We start from the raw sequence: 16,363 nt of genomic DNA, 5'->3' as shown, positions 1-16,363 counted from the left end.
TTCCCATATGTATGTATATAATTAAATTTGGTCATTTTTCTCTTGTTAATCTTTCTCACATTGTTGATTATTAGACTAGCTGAAAGAACCTGGAAAGGTAAATTTTCTTCTTCGCCCACACAGTTTTGGCATAAAAATTATTTTAAAGTGAAAACATTTGAAATATTATTTGAACTTCTCTTATCTAATTAAAGCAGAGACTCCCTAAAATATAACTCCTATTAGTTAACTTCATTCTGAACTAGTTTCCTGCAAATTCCAGGAAGAAGACAGACTGACTATTCATTAGCATAAAAAAACTCCACTATAACCCTCCATACTTCCCCCATAAAAGCTCTAAACTACCCCCCCTCAACTCCTCAAACACACACTTTTACATTGTTGGTATACAAATCTTTACTTCTGGATATTTGACTTATTACTGAATAACTCCTATGCGTGTGTAAATAAACCTTGTTTTTTCTCCTGTTAATTTGTCTACTGTCAGTTAAGTCACAGTACCCTTCCTCTTCAAAGGTAAAGGGATAGAGGAAAAGTTTTCCTCCAGACAGTGGCATATGTTACTCTGTATATTTCCATTAAGTGTCCATTCTCTTCCTCTATTTCTTCCTCTTTCCTTTTTCATGACCCCTTCCTCTTCTTCCTCCTTCTCCTCCTTCTTATAAATACTTTTAACACCTTTGAAGGCACAGACATTCTCTTTACCACTATACAACTCTAATACTAAAAACAGTGCCCTAATCACTTTACTGAAACTTCTCATAAAAGTAATAAGTGGCCTTTGGCTTGTCAAATTCAACAGAGGAATATCTGAGAGAGAGGGAGAGATGTTGGAAATTAAATATTCTAAGTTGGAAGAACAGAAGAGTTCTCCCTAGTTCACAAGTATTTCCTCTTCTGTAGCAACTGAAGCCAGCCAGCATGACCCAGGCCATACTGATTGGATCAAGGTGCAGCACCACTGATCCTGGCTATGCAATCATTATCTGCTTTTAGAAATTTAGAATTGGATCCAATAGAGAGATTGTACTTTCTTTAGGTAGCTGGCCAAATAACACGTAAGCTTGAAAGTTTGGCTTTCCATGTGTTCTGGAAGAGCAAGAGAAATTAGTCAATAGAAAGCAAAAGAAACATGAGAAGCAATTATACAGTGAGGAGATAAGGTGAGAGGCATACAGAAATTTTGAATTGCTTTTTTTTGTGCCTGTAGTATATTTCCAAATTTTTACTTAATTCTTACTCTTTAAGTTTATAATAAATTCCTATATTCTTAAATTTTTTTTTCTGCTAAGCCAGCAGGAGTTGGTTTCTCTTAGTTTCAAACCAGATAGACTTAACTAATATTCTAACATTGTTGTTTATAGTCATCTCTAATCAGAGCCTTGACTAGACTAAGAAAGAAAAAGAAAAATAATAATAATAAAATAATCAATTAAAAAATATTTACTGAATCGTTATTTGTCAAGAGACAATAGTTGATATGTAGACACTTATTTTATGGCAACTAAATTTTGTTTAAAGAACTAATATTATATTGTAAAACAGTTGACTATAACAGTGAAATAAAATACTAAACTAAAGACATTCTAAAACTTTAGAAAAATAAGAATTATTTAGTGAGTATAATAAAATACAGATTCTTGGGATCCATTCCTAGAGACTTTGAGTCAGTACTTATATTTGATTCAATAATTACGCTGGGCTGCATAGGCTAAAATAGTTCTTACTGTGGGAATAGAGACTATGTCTATCTTACCTTATAAGTTATTTACATTTTAATGAAACAGTTCTTTCTAATGCATTATCATTTATATGTAGTCTTTAGAATCTTTTGGAAATTTTTTTTAATATGGTAAAAACTTATTATATTTAATATTATTTTATAGCAAGAAAATAAAGTGCCCTGGATTGAGCTATGTAAAGAGGGTTCTTAAAAACAAAAGCTAAACAATTACTAAAAAAAAGATTTCCTGCTGGTTTCCTCTTATTTCACCTAATGACAAAATACTAGCTAATAATGCTGCTTTTAATGATTTTAGTCTGTGGACTCAAGGCTATATAGCCTATATCAGTTTCATGTAGATTTTTGTGCTTACTTGCCAGGTCGCTTACCATGTGGCATAAAATGAAGCAGTTGTGTTGAGTCATCAATAAAAACATTTATATTAAACTTGGTATTAGAAAAGAGTTGATATGGAAATGTTGTAGTCGTGCTCCAGATCTTCCCTGAATTGGAATTAACATCAGCTGCATGATATGTTTCTCTGATTCTGAAAAATATATTGGAAAAAATACTTAGGACAAGATTATAAGAAATTTCATTCAGTTTGCTATCAAAAATTAAAAATATGAAAACAATCAGCAGCTGATTTGCAACACAGTGCTATTAACCAGGCTAGGTTGGTAAAGATTAAAATAATACCAAAAATAAATCTAAAGTACTGTTCTTTAAGTTTTTCCGGGAGCAGTTAAGAATACACTGTCATTCACAAAACATAAAAATTCACTCTGAACAATGATTACTTGCTTCATCGACATTGCGTTTAAAGCCTGAATGCCTTCTCTTGGTTTTTGCTCTTGCCTAACTTTTTCAAGCTGGAAGTCATTCATCCTGATATAAGGATTTTTGTAAATAAATTATCTCATTTGTCAAATTGTTAAATACCATTTTTGGCTTTTGATTTTTCTTAAATTTTTAGATTTTACACAAATTTTGAATTTCACATAAATGATTGAGCCCAGAAGCCATTTGTAAATTCTGAACAATTAATTTTGCTCAGATGAGTCAGAGAATTGCAAAGTAATTTCTCCTTGGAGCCAGAAGCATTGGCTTTGATGCTGGCTCTTCCATTTAGTGGTTTCATGGCAAGTTATTTGGCCAGTATTTTTGTTTGCACAAATGAGGTTATTTATATTTACAGTAGCCCCTCTTATCCATGGTTTCACTTTCTGTGGTTTCAGTTACCTCAGTCAAACATGATCTGAAAATATTAAGTGGAAAATTTCAGAAATAAACTATAAGTTTTAAAATGTGCATCCTCTGAGGAGGGTGATAAAATCTTACATCATCCTGCTCCACCCCACCTGGGATGTAAATCATCCCTTTATCCAGGATATCCACTCATTAGTCACTTAGTAGACTACTAGATTATCAGATGAACTTTGGGGGTATCTTAGTGCTTGTATTCATGTAACCCTTATTTTATTTGATAATGTTCCCAAACATAAGAGTAGTGGTGCTGCCAATTTGAATATGCAAAAGAGAAGTTGTGAAATGCTTTCTTTAAGTGAAAAGAAATGTATATATGAAAAAATATAGTGTGTGTATGTGTATATATATGTACATACATATATGTGTGTGAGTGTGTGTGTGTGTATGTATAGTGTTTGGTACTACCTGCTATTTTAGGCATCTAGTGGGGAACTTGGAACATATATCCATGGATAAGAGAAGACTATTGTACTATATTTTAGATTTAAAGTGTCAAATTTCTGGCAATACTTGTCAGTTTGTTACAGTGAGTAGCTTATTCTTGCATAATCAATATTTATGTACTTAAAGATCCTAATGTGTGAATCCAAATCATCATTTTTAATTTTTCTGTGTGAACCAGAGCAAGAAGTTAAAGGTTAAATATTTTTATGGATTTGACATGCTTTGTTTTGTATTTTTGTATGTGTGTCTTTCAGTTCTTCCAATGTGGTTATGAGCTTTTTAGGGTGAGGACCTTGCTTTATATTTTCTTGCTTGTTCTCTATTTGAATATTTTATGCATGGACTAGTTATTAGGTATTCAAATAGCTTTTAAATTAATTATAAAAATAAATGATTCAAATCTTTAATCCCAAATGATGATTTAGTAGGAAGCTGCTATAGCTGATAAAGAAGCCAAAGTTTATTTATATGTATATTTATTATATTTAAAATAGCCATAAATGGTAAAAATCAAACTAAAATGCAAATGTATTAATTTTTCAAAATATTCAAGAACTTTAGCAATAGAAGAGATAACCTTATATAAATTTTAATTGTTAATGAGAAATTGGTCTTTAAAAAAAGGCATCTACATTTATAAGTTCATTTTTAGATTAGTAAAAAGGAGATCAGTGATTTTTATTTTTTTGCAATATCCTTAGTGAAAAAATTGTTTTTTAGTGGACAAATACCCATACATTTGTTTAATATTCTGGCAGCCCATTCAGGATAAGATTGAGTTATTAAGAGAAGGGCACTGTCATCATTCTACAGTAGATCCTAGGTAGGAAGGCTAAATCTATGCTAATTTGGGACAGAACCATAGAAATCAGTCACTTATGTCATTAAATGAGAAATTAATTCAACAAAAACTAAGCTATTAACAAACAGCAAGTGCAGGCCTGAAATTATGAAACCTTCAACTTTAACCAAGTTTTCAGAGAAAAAAAATTGACTTATAAACAATGGAAACAACACCAAACGTTGATTAATGAACTAATTTGTCATAAATTTATACTTTTCACTATGTTAAAAAATTACAGAACATTTTGTATGCAAAATTAATCAGTTCAGTGATATTAAAATAGACAAATTTATGCGGGTATAGACGTTTCAAAATTTAGTGAAATAGCAACACTCACCTTTTTACTTTGTTGCAAAAGGAAGCCAGACTCATGTTACTGCCTTGAGGCATTTCAACTAGTTGAATGGAAGAGCCTATCTGCTTAAAATAAAAATTGTTAAATTAATAGTTTAGTATGGAGAAAAGATTAATTTAATTCTGTAATTAAAAAATATTGTTTTTTTTTTAGATTTTTAAGTGGAGTAATAAATACAAAAAATTTGCCTGAATCTTACATGTACAATTTAAGTTTTGAGGAATGCATACAACTGTGGTATCAATATCTCAATCAAAATATAGGATATTTCCATTACTTTAGAAAGTTCCCCTACATCTCCTTCTGTCAGTTTGTACATCTATTTGATAACTATATTTATTTAGTTTTCTATCACTATAGACTAGGTGTATATGCTCTTTTGTTTCTGGCTTCTTTCAATTAAATGATATCTATACATATTTAAATTTAACTATGTTGTCACACATTATCAATAGTTCATCTTTTATTGTTGATTAGTACTATTCTAGTGCATGAATATTAGAAAATTTGTTTATTCATCTTCCTGTTGATGGACATTTGGATTGTTTACATTTTGGGGCATTGTAAAGAAAACTATTAATTTTCATATACCAGTATTTATATGGACATGTGTTTCATCTCTTGCAAATGAATCCATATATGGCTCGGTCAGAGGGTGGGCATATGATTAACTTTAAAATAAATTATTTTTGCTTTATGTATTTTGAATATGTTATTAGGTACATATACATATTTAAATTGATCATGTTTTCTTGATCGACCCTTTTTTTATTATGAAATGACCCTTTTCTTTCTCTAATAGTTCTCTGCCTTGAACTGAACTCTTTCTCACATTAATAACCACATCAGCTTTCTTTTGCTGCTTGAATGTTAAATCTTATTATTTCTTTTGCTTTGTGCCTTTGGTTCTTAAATCTGTCTCCTGTAGACAGTAGTAAAATCTTCCTTTTTTACCTAGTTTGTCAATTTCTCTCTTTTATTTGGAATGTTTAACTTATTCATATTTAGTATATTTATGGATACTTTTGGATTTAAGACTGCCCTGTTGATATTTGTTTCCATTTTTTTCTTCTGTTTTATCTTGTTCTTTTATTTCTTTTTCCCTGCCTTTCAAATTATTTGAGAATTTAACCCTTTGGTGTTTCCATTCTCTCAAGGATCAATATCTTACACTGCCAATTGTTCAATGCCTGAAATTGGTTGCTTCATATACTTTATCTAACTTCATATACTTTATCTAACTTCATAGTTGTTTTCAGTGGTAAGGGAAAGCTTACAACTTATTATATCGTCATGATCAAAAATAGATGTTCCTAAAATTCATTGACTTTCAATTCAGATCAGTTGAGGTGCTACCTCCTCTGCAAGTGCCTCAGATAGAATTAGCTTTTTTCTTCTATGAACCCATCCTGTGTATTTTGCTGTTATTTGTTTGCAAATAAATTTGAGTAATATGTTATTCCTGACATCAGATATTACATATTTTCCTCTTTGCGCTCGTTATGCTAATATATCATGTATTATTATCATTTATTTACTTATTTATTTATTTAATTTATTATTTTTTTAGGTGAGGTAACCCTTGGTTGACCTCATGTATTGCAAAGACCTTGTCAGCTTACAATCTCTTATTTTTTTAAATTTTTTACGTGTACAGCACCTGGTCTTCCTAGGTGGTCTCAAGTACTAACCAGGTCTGACCCTGCTTAGCTTCTGAGATCAGATGTGATCGGGCTTGTTCACGGTAGCATGGCCGTAGGCGCTTGTATTTTTTAAGAATATGATAGTTGTTGAATAAATGAAGAATCCTTTTGCCTCACCCTGTAAATTATAGCTGCAATAATGTTCCTTCTTTTTATTGTTTACTTCCTTTTTTCTTGTTTCTAGACTCAGCATAAGCAGGAAATGTTCACATATTATACAAGAAACTGAAGTTATTGAAATAGTTGGAAAACTACTAATGAAACCATTAGGATGAATTAATTGCACAATGATAAGAAGAAGTTACTTGCAAACAGTATAATTTAAGAGCCCCTAAGTAAAGGGACATTTTTCTACCAATAATGATCGAAAATTTTTATTTCATGATAATGTGACTTAAAATATAAATGTAATGAAATGTATGTGTTTTTCTGTGTGTACATAATAACACAATAAGAATGGAAATACTATCATGTAAACCTTCAACTATGATATTTTTACCTAATAAAATGTATATACTATATTATATTTAGATTAGATGAAACTGACACTTTAAGAATGATATTAGAAAATTTTCATTTCCTTTTCTTCAGAAAAAAGTCGTTAATTCAGGAACACAGAATATGTGAATAATACCTTTTTCTAAACTAATATTAATACATTTCTTTATTTATAGTTAGTTAGCATCATTACCAAATTGATCCAGCATATTATTAACTGATTCTTTCGGATTCATATTTTTAAGTCAATGTATATAACACATACCTCTATGTTCTTTGGCCATGTACTTTCCGACATTCTGGGTAGAAAAGAACCTTTAAAGAGCATTAGAGAAGGTTCCACAACGTTTATATTTGTACTCCTTTTATTCTCTTCTCTTGGCATGAAGTCGGTTGAGAAGGATGGATATATAGAAGGAAAGCTACTTTCAAATCCTATATGATAGTTATGATTTTCATTTTCTAATTCCTTTTGTGAATTAGTTTTTTCCAAACCAGTGGATGATGAAGCTAAAATATTGAATCTGTAATCATCAGCACCATGGCATTTTCCTGTGGGGTTTCCACAAGAGCTTTCTTTATTCATGTTTTGAGCATTTGTTAGCACTGAACGCCTAAAACCAATTACTGGTGTTTTCCTAACTTGGTGATGAGAGAGTTCTGAGGTTTTAGAAGTGAATTCATTCAAGGATATTTGCTGTGTTGCATCTAATGAATGCTTTTTTGAATTCCGGTTTGGTGCACTGGGCACAAAAATGGCGTTTTCTTCAATTTCACTCTGATAGAGTGGAATTTTATTACTGATCTCATCTACTACCTGATCAAAACCCAGACTGACTTGGCTAGGAAACAGAGGTTGATTTTCAGAGTACAATTCTTGGTGCTTATGCAGCTCTTCATCTGATTCACCAGGATTTAAATCTGTTTTCCAACAATACGCCATTTTTTATTTTATATAACTGAGGGGGTTGAATCTGCTCCAAATATCTCCTTGATAGAGGATAAGAATTTTCCTAGAAGAAGCATAAATGGAAATAAAATGTTCTTTGATTAATTAGAAATAATATCTTGCAAAAAAGAAATATGATGAATAAATATAAACAATTGTTTTAAAGTTTCTCCTTAGCAAATGAGATAATTCTTTGAGTAATACAGAACCCCATCAAAGCTCACAACGTTAAAGTCTGAGGGTGAGTATTGACTTCAGGTAGATTCGTGAAACTCCTGTGATAGGAAATGTCAACTTCAGTTATGATAGGAGTTTCATGAATCAATCCAAAGTCAATATACCCTTTAGACTCCTTTTCTTACTGAAGATCTGCTTGCTTATATCATCATTTTCCTCTGTATCCGGTCAGCTATAAGCATGCTAGCATGCCAAAGTCTCTTTTTTATTAGCTAAACAGTCTCTTCTTTATCAGCAATTACTCCATCTCTCAATCCAACTGACATTTATCTCTCTGCAACATCTGACACCATTCATCATATTTCTTATTTTAAATTTCCTTGCTTTCCTTTGTTAGCTGGCTGATACTGTACTCTCTGAGTTCTTTGTTTACTTTTTCTCAAAAACTTCTTTGCCTATTACTCATTTTCGACTTGACTCTTGTAAGAGCTTCTTTTCCTCTCAATTATTCCCTTCTTGTAAACTATTTTATACCTCTGGTAGTTTAAATAATCATCTATATGTCAATGATATTATTACTCAATATATATTATTAAATTTTTTGACCCTCTGACAGAAAGTCCAAAAATTAAACCACATTTCACTCAAGAACACAATCCTATTCTAGTGCTCTTTGTGACAGAAAATGGCCCAACCATCCACTCCATTGCTTAAACCAGACACCAGGGTTTCATCTTTGAATCTTCTCTTACCTTTATTTGTCTATATCCAATAAACCACCATTTCCTATAGGAATCTCTTTCTTCCTCTCTCTGGCTACCACTGCCATAATCTTAGTGTAAAGCTTTCATCTTATCACCTGTAATGTTGCATTGTCTCTGAAACTGCTTCTGCATTTTATGCAGTTTATTCTTATGTCCTCTAATCCATTTTTTAATATTATAATGATATATTTAAGTATGTTCCCTGGAAATAGCTTTTCAGTGGTTTTCTACTGTCTCCAGGTAACATCTATAGTGTTACATATGTAAGATTTCTTTTTCCCATAGATCATTAGACCATGTCAGTCTTTCTCATTTATAACAACGAACCTATTATTTTGCTCCACTAGAGTAGTTGCTCATTTGTATTTGTATTTGTTGAAAAATGATTTAATAAATTTAAAAAATATGATTGAGTAAAAGAAATGAATTGAGAAGCATTTGCACCACTTTTATGGATTTGTTAATTTCCTTAACAATTATATGTGTGTGAAATACAAAATAATTTTAAAAAGATAATTATGATATGGTTAACTATCAAATATTATTCTTTATCAATCTGTTTTGCAATACAAGTGATTTTTATTATATTAGTGCTAAAGATTTACTTAGAATTTAATACCACTGAAGGAATAACTGAATTAGATTTATTATACTTCACTCAAGAAAATGAACTGTTTGGGGAAAGTTTTTTCTGTTCAATTAAGTCAATAAATTGAACTGATAGATTTGGGAAAGATTTTTCAAGAGATATAAGTAAAAAATGTATAGAATGATATGTTAACTGGAAAATTGATCTATAAAATATGATTCCAAACTATTCTAATTCATGGATCAAATAGATACATCATCTAGCCAGAATTCTTTTTAAAAAATATACACATTTTTAATAAAAAAACTATATTTCATTAAAGCAAATTATACTCCATTCGTCTCTGTCATGGAGCTCAGAATTTGTCAGCAGGTGTGGCTTTGACAACCAGAATTAATATTCCATTTCAATCTTCCTTAGTCTACCTAGCCTGCTCTGTCTTAGCTTAAACACAGTAAATATGGCCATATAAAAGTGACTTTTACAGCTTTGGGTGGTTTTAAAAGAACTGATTGAGTTTTTAAAAATGATTTAAAAAAAATTTGTAGAGTCATTAAAGGAAGTCTTTAAATAAGGTGTCAGTGGTCTGATGCTGAAATTAAAGATTTCTTTAGGCTGCATCACCTTGTTGTTGTTAATAATGATAATGATCATGATCCATAACCTTTTTTGTGCATCAACTTTGTGCTACTGCTCTGCATATATGTTCATGTTTACATGTATGAACATATTTATTTCTCATCTCAACCTGTGATATTATTATTGCTGCTTAACAAACAAGGAAAATGAAGCACAATAAGGTGAATCAACTTATCCAAGATATCAGAGTTTGTGTTCACAGATTTGTTTTAAACAGATGAAAGAGAAGAATATGGGTGAGTATGCTATACTCTTATGACATTTGGAGCATGCCTGAATTTGGGCACTGAGACAGAGCATTAACTCAACTCAAACTATCTCTACTGAAAAGAGTTGAAAACTTAAAAATTTTTAATAGTAACTATTTTTTTTAAAAGCATTTCTGGCAGAATGAAAATTGAAATAGGTTAGAGGCTTGTCTGAAAAATCTCATTATCATGAGATAAAGGAGAATAAGAAATACTTATTCATATTGAAAATGTAATAAAAACAAAACCTCTTCGAGATCCATTTTTTCAATATTAAATTTGGTGATTTTAAGGAATTTTTAATAATTTTAAATCTCCTCTTTACCATCACAATCTAGAAACTAGAATATTTCTTAGTTTATAAGTACACAGAAATTTATTACTAGCTGGCAGATACCTACACTGCATTATGATGCAATACATAAAATAATTAAAAGTCATATAACTTGATTTTGAGGTAGAACTGTATATACTGTACATACAGATAACAGCAGTTATGATATAATTGAGAGGGCACTGCTATCATTTCTTGATTTCAATGAGACTGTAGAAAATGTATAGTAGGCAGAATAATGGCACTTCCCAAATTCCCATGTCTTAATCCCTGGAACCTGTGAATATGTTAGGTTATATGGCAAATAGGGATTAAAGTTTGCAGGTGGAATTAAGTTTCCTAATCATCTGATTTTAAAATAGGGAGATTATCTGAGTGGGCTCACAGTATTATCACAAGGATCCTTAAAAGTGGAAGAGGGGACAGAAGAGAAGGTCAGATTGATGTGATCTGTAAATAACTCAACTTGCTTTTGTGGGCTTTAAAGATCAAGAAAGGGGGCCATGAGCCAAAGAATTCAAGCAGCCTTTAGAAGCTAGAAAGGGTAAGGAGACAAATTTTCCCCTAGAAACCTCCAGAGACACAGCCTTTACAATACTGTGATTTTAGCACGAGACTCCTATTGTATTTCTGACCTACAGAATTGTACAATAATAATTTTGTATTGTTTTAAGTACTAAGTTTGTGATCATTTGTTATAGTAGCAATATATAATTAAAACTGAAAGCTGCTTCCTAAATCAATTGGAAAATCAAAGTCTTGAAGTATAGAAGGCCACAAAAGAATAATCCTCTATGGTAACTTCATATAAGTGTATGGTGTTAGTAATGGAAACTTAGTATACAATTGCTTATAGCCTTCTATTCAATTGAACTTTCAAGGTATCAGTTTTATTGAGTGATTACTCATCAAAGAGAAAGTACAGACAAAATTTAAGCACCTATGAGAGAAAGGGAAGCCCCTGCCAGCTGCTTCAATTTTCTAAATATACAAAGATGCAAATATCATCTGAATAGTTCCAGCGTTCAGAGCAGGAACAAAAATACTTATTTTACGAAAGAACAAAGAGGAAAAAGAACCTTTCTGAAAATGTGTGTTCTTGATCCAAAAAGTCCTGGCTAGATTACTGAATAAGTATATCTACAGGAGAGAGGTGAAAAGAGGGTGAAAGGAATAAATTATTAGGTTGAAGAAAAATGATCTTTATTTCAGATAACAAATTGTGGGCATTGAAAATTTACCAGTTTTTAAAATATATATAAATGTCATAGAAGATAAAGATTGTGCCAATGTAAGTCATGTCAAAGTTTAATGAAGCCACACCATCTGTATTTTCAGTAAGGTAGAGGGAAAATCTATATATCTGTGACAAGTAACTTGGTTCCTGAGAAGACTCTGAGTTGGACAGATGATCTGAAATTCCCATCTCTCTGCTGAGGCAATCGAATATATCATGCAGATACACACAGACACTCATACTTTAGATAGACACAAATCTGACCTTTCTCAGCTCAATTTGTTGTATGAATACAGAAAAGACCACAAGCAATTAGATATTTTTATATTACCTCATTTTTTCTATTTCTAATTAGGAGTTGAGTGATAAGGTAAACATCATCATTTTCGTGAGCTCTGATATTATTTTCACCTGAGTTAAGACAAGAAGTGCTTGGGGGAAACATTAACTTCCAAACAAGCTCTACCAGGTTCCTTTCTATGTGAACAAGTGACATTTTCTAATCATGTATAATTCTATAGAAGCCTCATTTGACTGCCTAAATCTTCTTGTATATGGAAAATTTGAAACTGTTATCTATTCTTATTTTTGAGATATATTTCCTTGAATATATCAGTGTATTCATGCATCTACTTACTCATTTCCACATTTATTTATTGCACATTTATTTATTTCCACATTTATTTAACTATTTTTAAGTATATTGTGTTAAGCATTGTGCAAAGTACTGAGAATACAAAAATGATAAAACAAAGTGCTTGCCCTCAAGGAGCTCATAGATACAAATTTACAATACAGTACAATATGGGAATTACTTTAATAGACACAGGGTTCATTTTGTTTGGGAATATTTCATATAGAATACTGTTAAGCTTATTTTACCTTAGAAAAAGCAGAAGTAACTTTTATGAATAACATATTTAAGGTTATATATTGAGTACGTTTTTATTTAGAATATATCCCAGATAATTTTGTGCAAGTCATTGAGACCTGGTTTCAGAAATGTTTTGCTTTTTAAGTATTATTAAAATTCAGCCCTGAATATGATAAAGCAGTTGAAGCAGTGACTCATTTAATTCCTCCGAGTGGCTCTTAAGAGTAAATAAGACAATGAAAAGTCAGCCTCCAGCTCCGACATAACAATTTTGGAGAAAATGATCTAGTGGGAATGAAGCCTGCTGCAGGGGAGGATGAGGGCAGTCAAGGAGTATGACACCAGCCCTGATGAAAGGACATCCACAAACACAATTCTGATAGCCCTTGATATATGACACTTTGTGGAGGCATAAACACAGCCTACTGGTATTTTGGTAAGAGCCAATAATGCTTCATCTTTTGTCAAACAAATCTAACTGGAAAAAATACCAAGATGATGAGAATTTTAAAGTAATCAAAGCAGTTTGGGATGCTCTTTTCTTTCTCCATAAATGTGTAGGTTTCCCTCCTCTACCTATATGTCTGTTATTGAGTATTCTACTAGTAATGAATGGGTGAGTTAGACAATCATTTTTAGTAATTTATTTGATGCTCGAGAAATCCTTACATTAAACTAAAAGCAATAGCACCAGGAAAAGAAGATTGCAATTTAATGTGAGTTAGGTAAAGTTTGAAGAAAAGATTACAAAGCTAAGGGAAGAAAATGCAATAGTTTTCCAGACAGTCTTGGGAAGAGAAAGAGGAGATCTTTGATTTGTTTTCTAGACAGAGGATATGAATTTTGCAAAGTCAAGGGGAAAAATAAGTAGGAAAAAAAGTAGAAAAGAAGATGTAAAATATAGAGAGAATATGATGTAGATGATAGAAAAAAATAAAGACATGAAAGGATACTTTCTTGCAAACTACGTACTGGGTACTGAGTTTTAGCACTGAAAAAGACCAATGTCTTCTACAATCTAATGGGAAAGAGAATTGTCTTCAGACTTTTTGGTAACAATACCTTGTGTTAGAAGAAAATCAAGTAGTGATATATTTAAGATACTCAAGAAAAGAAAATATGAACCAAGAGCATATATTCACCAAAACTGACTTTCATACTGAAATTTCTGAAACTGTTATGACCACATAAGAACTTAGGGAATATTGTTCTCATAGGCTATTAAACTACTAGAGAATAAACCAGATAATCAAAATGACAGAGATAGTATCAACATAAAGACTCTTGGTGAGCATTAAATATATACATATTTTCTTAGAGAAATCAGATAGATGAGGGATATAGGAAACAATTTAATATGGCTATTTGCACTGACTATATAGATACAGTTCATCTTTAATCAAAGGTGGGGAAATGAAGAGAACGTGTAAAAATTTTTTTGAAAACTTTTTATTAGTAATATGGATGATTGTATTGGAATTGTTTTCCTTAGACTATTTTGTGTCTAATGATGGATAAAACAAATAAGTAATTCGAGTACTCCCAATGCCCTTGAGAATCATTGTTCTCTGTAGTACAGAATTAGGACCGAAAGTATCAGAACAAACTCGTGAGAATTAAAAAAATAATCTCTATCTATCTAGCATCTATCTATCTAGCATCTATCTATCTATCCATCATGATCATGATCATGATCATGATCATCATCTATCATCTATCTATCTATTAAGTTATTTCTTGGAAAGGCCTAGAAATAATGCCTATCTCAATAACAATGAGCATCCCTAACATGCAGATTATGATATTGAAATGCCACTTCACACTAAAAGAAAGCAGGGCTATTTGAAAGACCAGCTTACTTGGGGTCTAGGGTAGATAACGTGTAAAATGAACCTAGGAGGTCCTAATACTCTAGTTAGTAAGGAAGACATTAGAGAATACAAGGGCGCATCAATAGGACTTGAGAGCCAACTTGGAAAGGTTCCCATTGGCTAATAAGTGTAATAACTGGAATGGAGGAAAACATATCAAATATGTTCAAGTGCATGATTCATAATGACAGAGAAACACATGCAACTAACTAATTGCCTTTGTACAGCACAGAGTTAATGAAATACACACTCAAACATTCATTTTATGTTTTTTATATAAAATTACCGGTAGGAAACTAAGTTATAGATGAAGCAGTGTTTTTCTTTGTAGAATATCACAACAAATAAATGAAGAAAGAATGATAAAACTAGGTCATCAGTATTTTACAATAAGTTATGAATTACAAAATCTGAGCATCAAGCATTTATGGCTGCTAACATCACAAAAAAGAGAAGCAGCCAGACATTTTGTGTTTTCTGATAAAGAATTCAAAATTATCATGAAGAAGTCTTGCTAAAAAAATGTAATCCTAATCTATTCTGATTAAGCCTCTAGATCCAATCACCAATGCATAAGAAGCACAGAGGGCAGAGGAATATGTTAAACTAAATCAGGATGGAAATCAATATAGGAAAATGAGCTAGTTTCTTCAACAAAGAATTGCAAGGAAAAAAATGGAGATGAAATACTGTACTTGAAAAAGGCTGTAAAACATGCGTATCCCCAACCCTTATCCAAAAAAAAAAAAAAAAAAAGAAAGAAAGCAAGAAAGAAAAAAGGCAAAATAAAGTCATACACTTTAGAGATGATGAAACTATATAGAAAAATATAGAACTGATAACGGAAGAATGTTTATTCTTAGGGAGAGGAGAAGTATTGTGATGGGGACACATGGATGGTTTTTGGAATAGCAGGAAAAGTTTATCTCTTGACATAGAAGATAATTAGGAGGTTGTTTGACTTGCAGAAGTACATGAAGCTGTACATTTGCTTTATGAGGTTGCTAATAACGTACATTTTTAAAAAAGTGTGAGTGGCTTGATTTGTTGGACATATGGAACTTGAGGATTTGTACAAAATTTAAGCAAAATTCTGAGTATTTGCACATGCAATTCTTCAGTTCAGGAGATAAATTTTGTAATTGAGCATATGAGCCTTGTTTAAGATAGTTTGGAGATTAAGAAGAGATACAATCAATTTGAAATAAAATCTCATGATGGGAGACAACCAATATTTAATGACTGGACCCAAAAAGGAAAAGTAAAAAAATAGTCTGAGAGATAGGAAGAAAACTATAAGCTACTATCACCTCACTTTATTCACTTCTGGTCCTGGTAAAAGGGAAAGAAGTGAAAGGCAAGCAGCTTCCTTTTAAAAACCTGACTGAAAAATTGTACATATCACTCTACTTACATTCATTGGCCTAAATATATACCACAAAGAAGGCTGGGAAATGTAGTCCCTTACTGTGTTGTCATGAGACCAGAAAAAAGAGTGTTCTATTACTAAAAGGAGAAATGACCTTATTTAGAACATTCGTGGTGGGATGGTTTTGGAGTTCTCTGGGAGGACAGGAGTTCCAATGTGAAATGAAGATGCTGAACCAGGTGGAACTAGGAGCAAACATCTCTAATGGATGTGGAGGAACTAGGTCAATGGATGTCAGAAATAGAAGGGACATAGGTGGTAGAGCGAGATGTCACGGGACTCTGAAGAGTGGGGTTTATACTGTGTAGGAAAAGGATGACTTGTAAGACAGTAGCAATTTAGAAAAACATTGGCCTTGCCTCCTGTTCCTTCATATAAGGGACATGGAGAATGACCAATTTTCATGGGAGAGATGC

The 16,363-nt window shown here is 31.7% G+C and overlaps 1 protein-coding gene across 1 annotated transcript in view; it reads right to left on the bottom strand.

Annotated features, from left to right (window-relative positions):
- Nucleotides 1-7,779, bottom strand: part of PIK3C2G (phosphatidylinositol-4-phosphate 3-kinase catalytic subunit type 2 gamma) — a 269,937-nt gene extending 262,158 nt beyond the window's left edge. Inside the window, 3 exon segments of the mRNA XM_025047424.1 lie at nt 2,113-2,270; nt 4,618-4,700; nt 7,102-7,779. Coding sequence (XP_024903192.1) covers nt 2,113-2,270; nt 4,618-4,700; nt 7,102-7,779 — 919 coding nt within the window.
- Between the last annotated feature and the right edge of the window lie 8,584 nt (nt 7,780-16,363).

The sequence above is a fragment of the Pteropus alecto genome, unplaced genomic scaffold (assembly GCF_000325575.1).
Source record: "Pteropus alecto unplaced genomic scaffold, ASM32557v1 scaffold103, whole genome shotgun sequence".
NCBI classification, from domain to species: Eukaryota; Metazoa; Chordata; class Mammalia; order Chiroptera; family Pteropodidae; genus Pteropus; species Pteropus alecto.
This window is presented reverse-complemented; position numbering and strand designations above follow the sequence as displayed.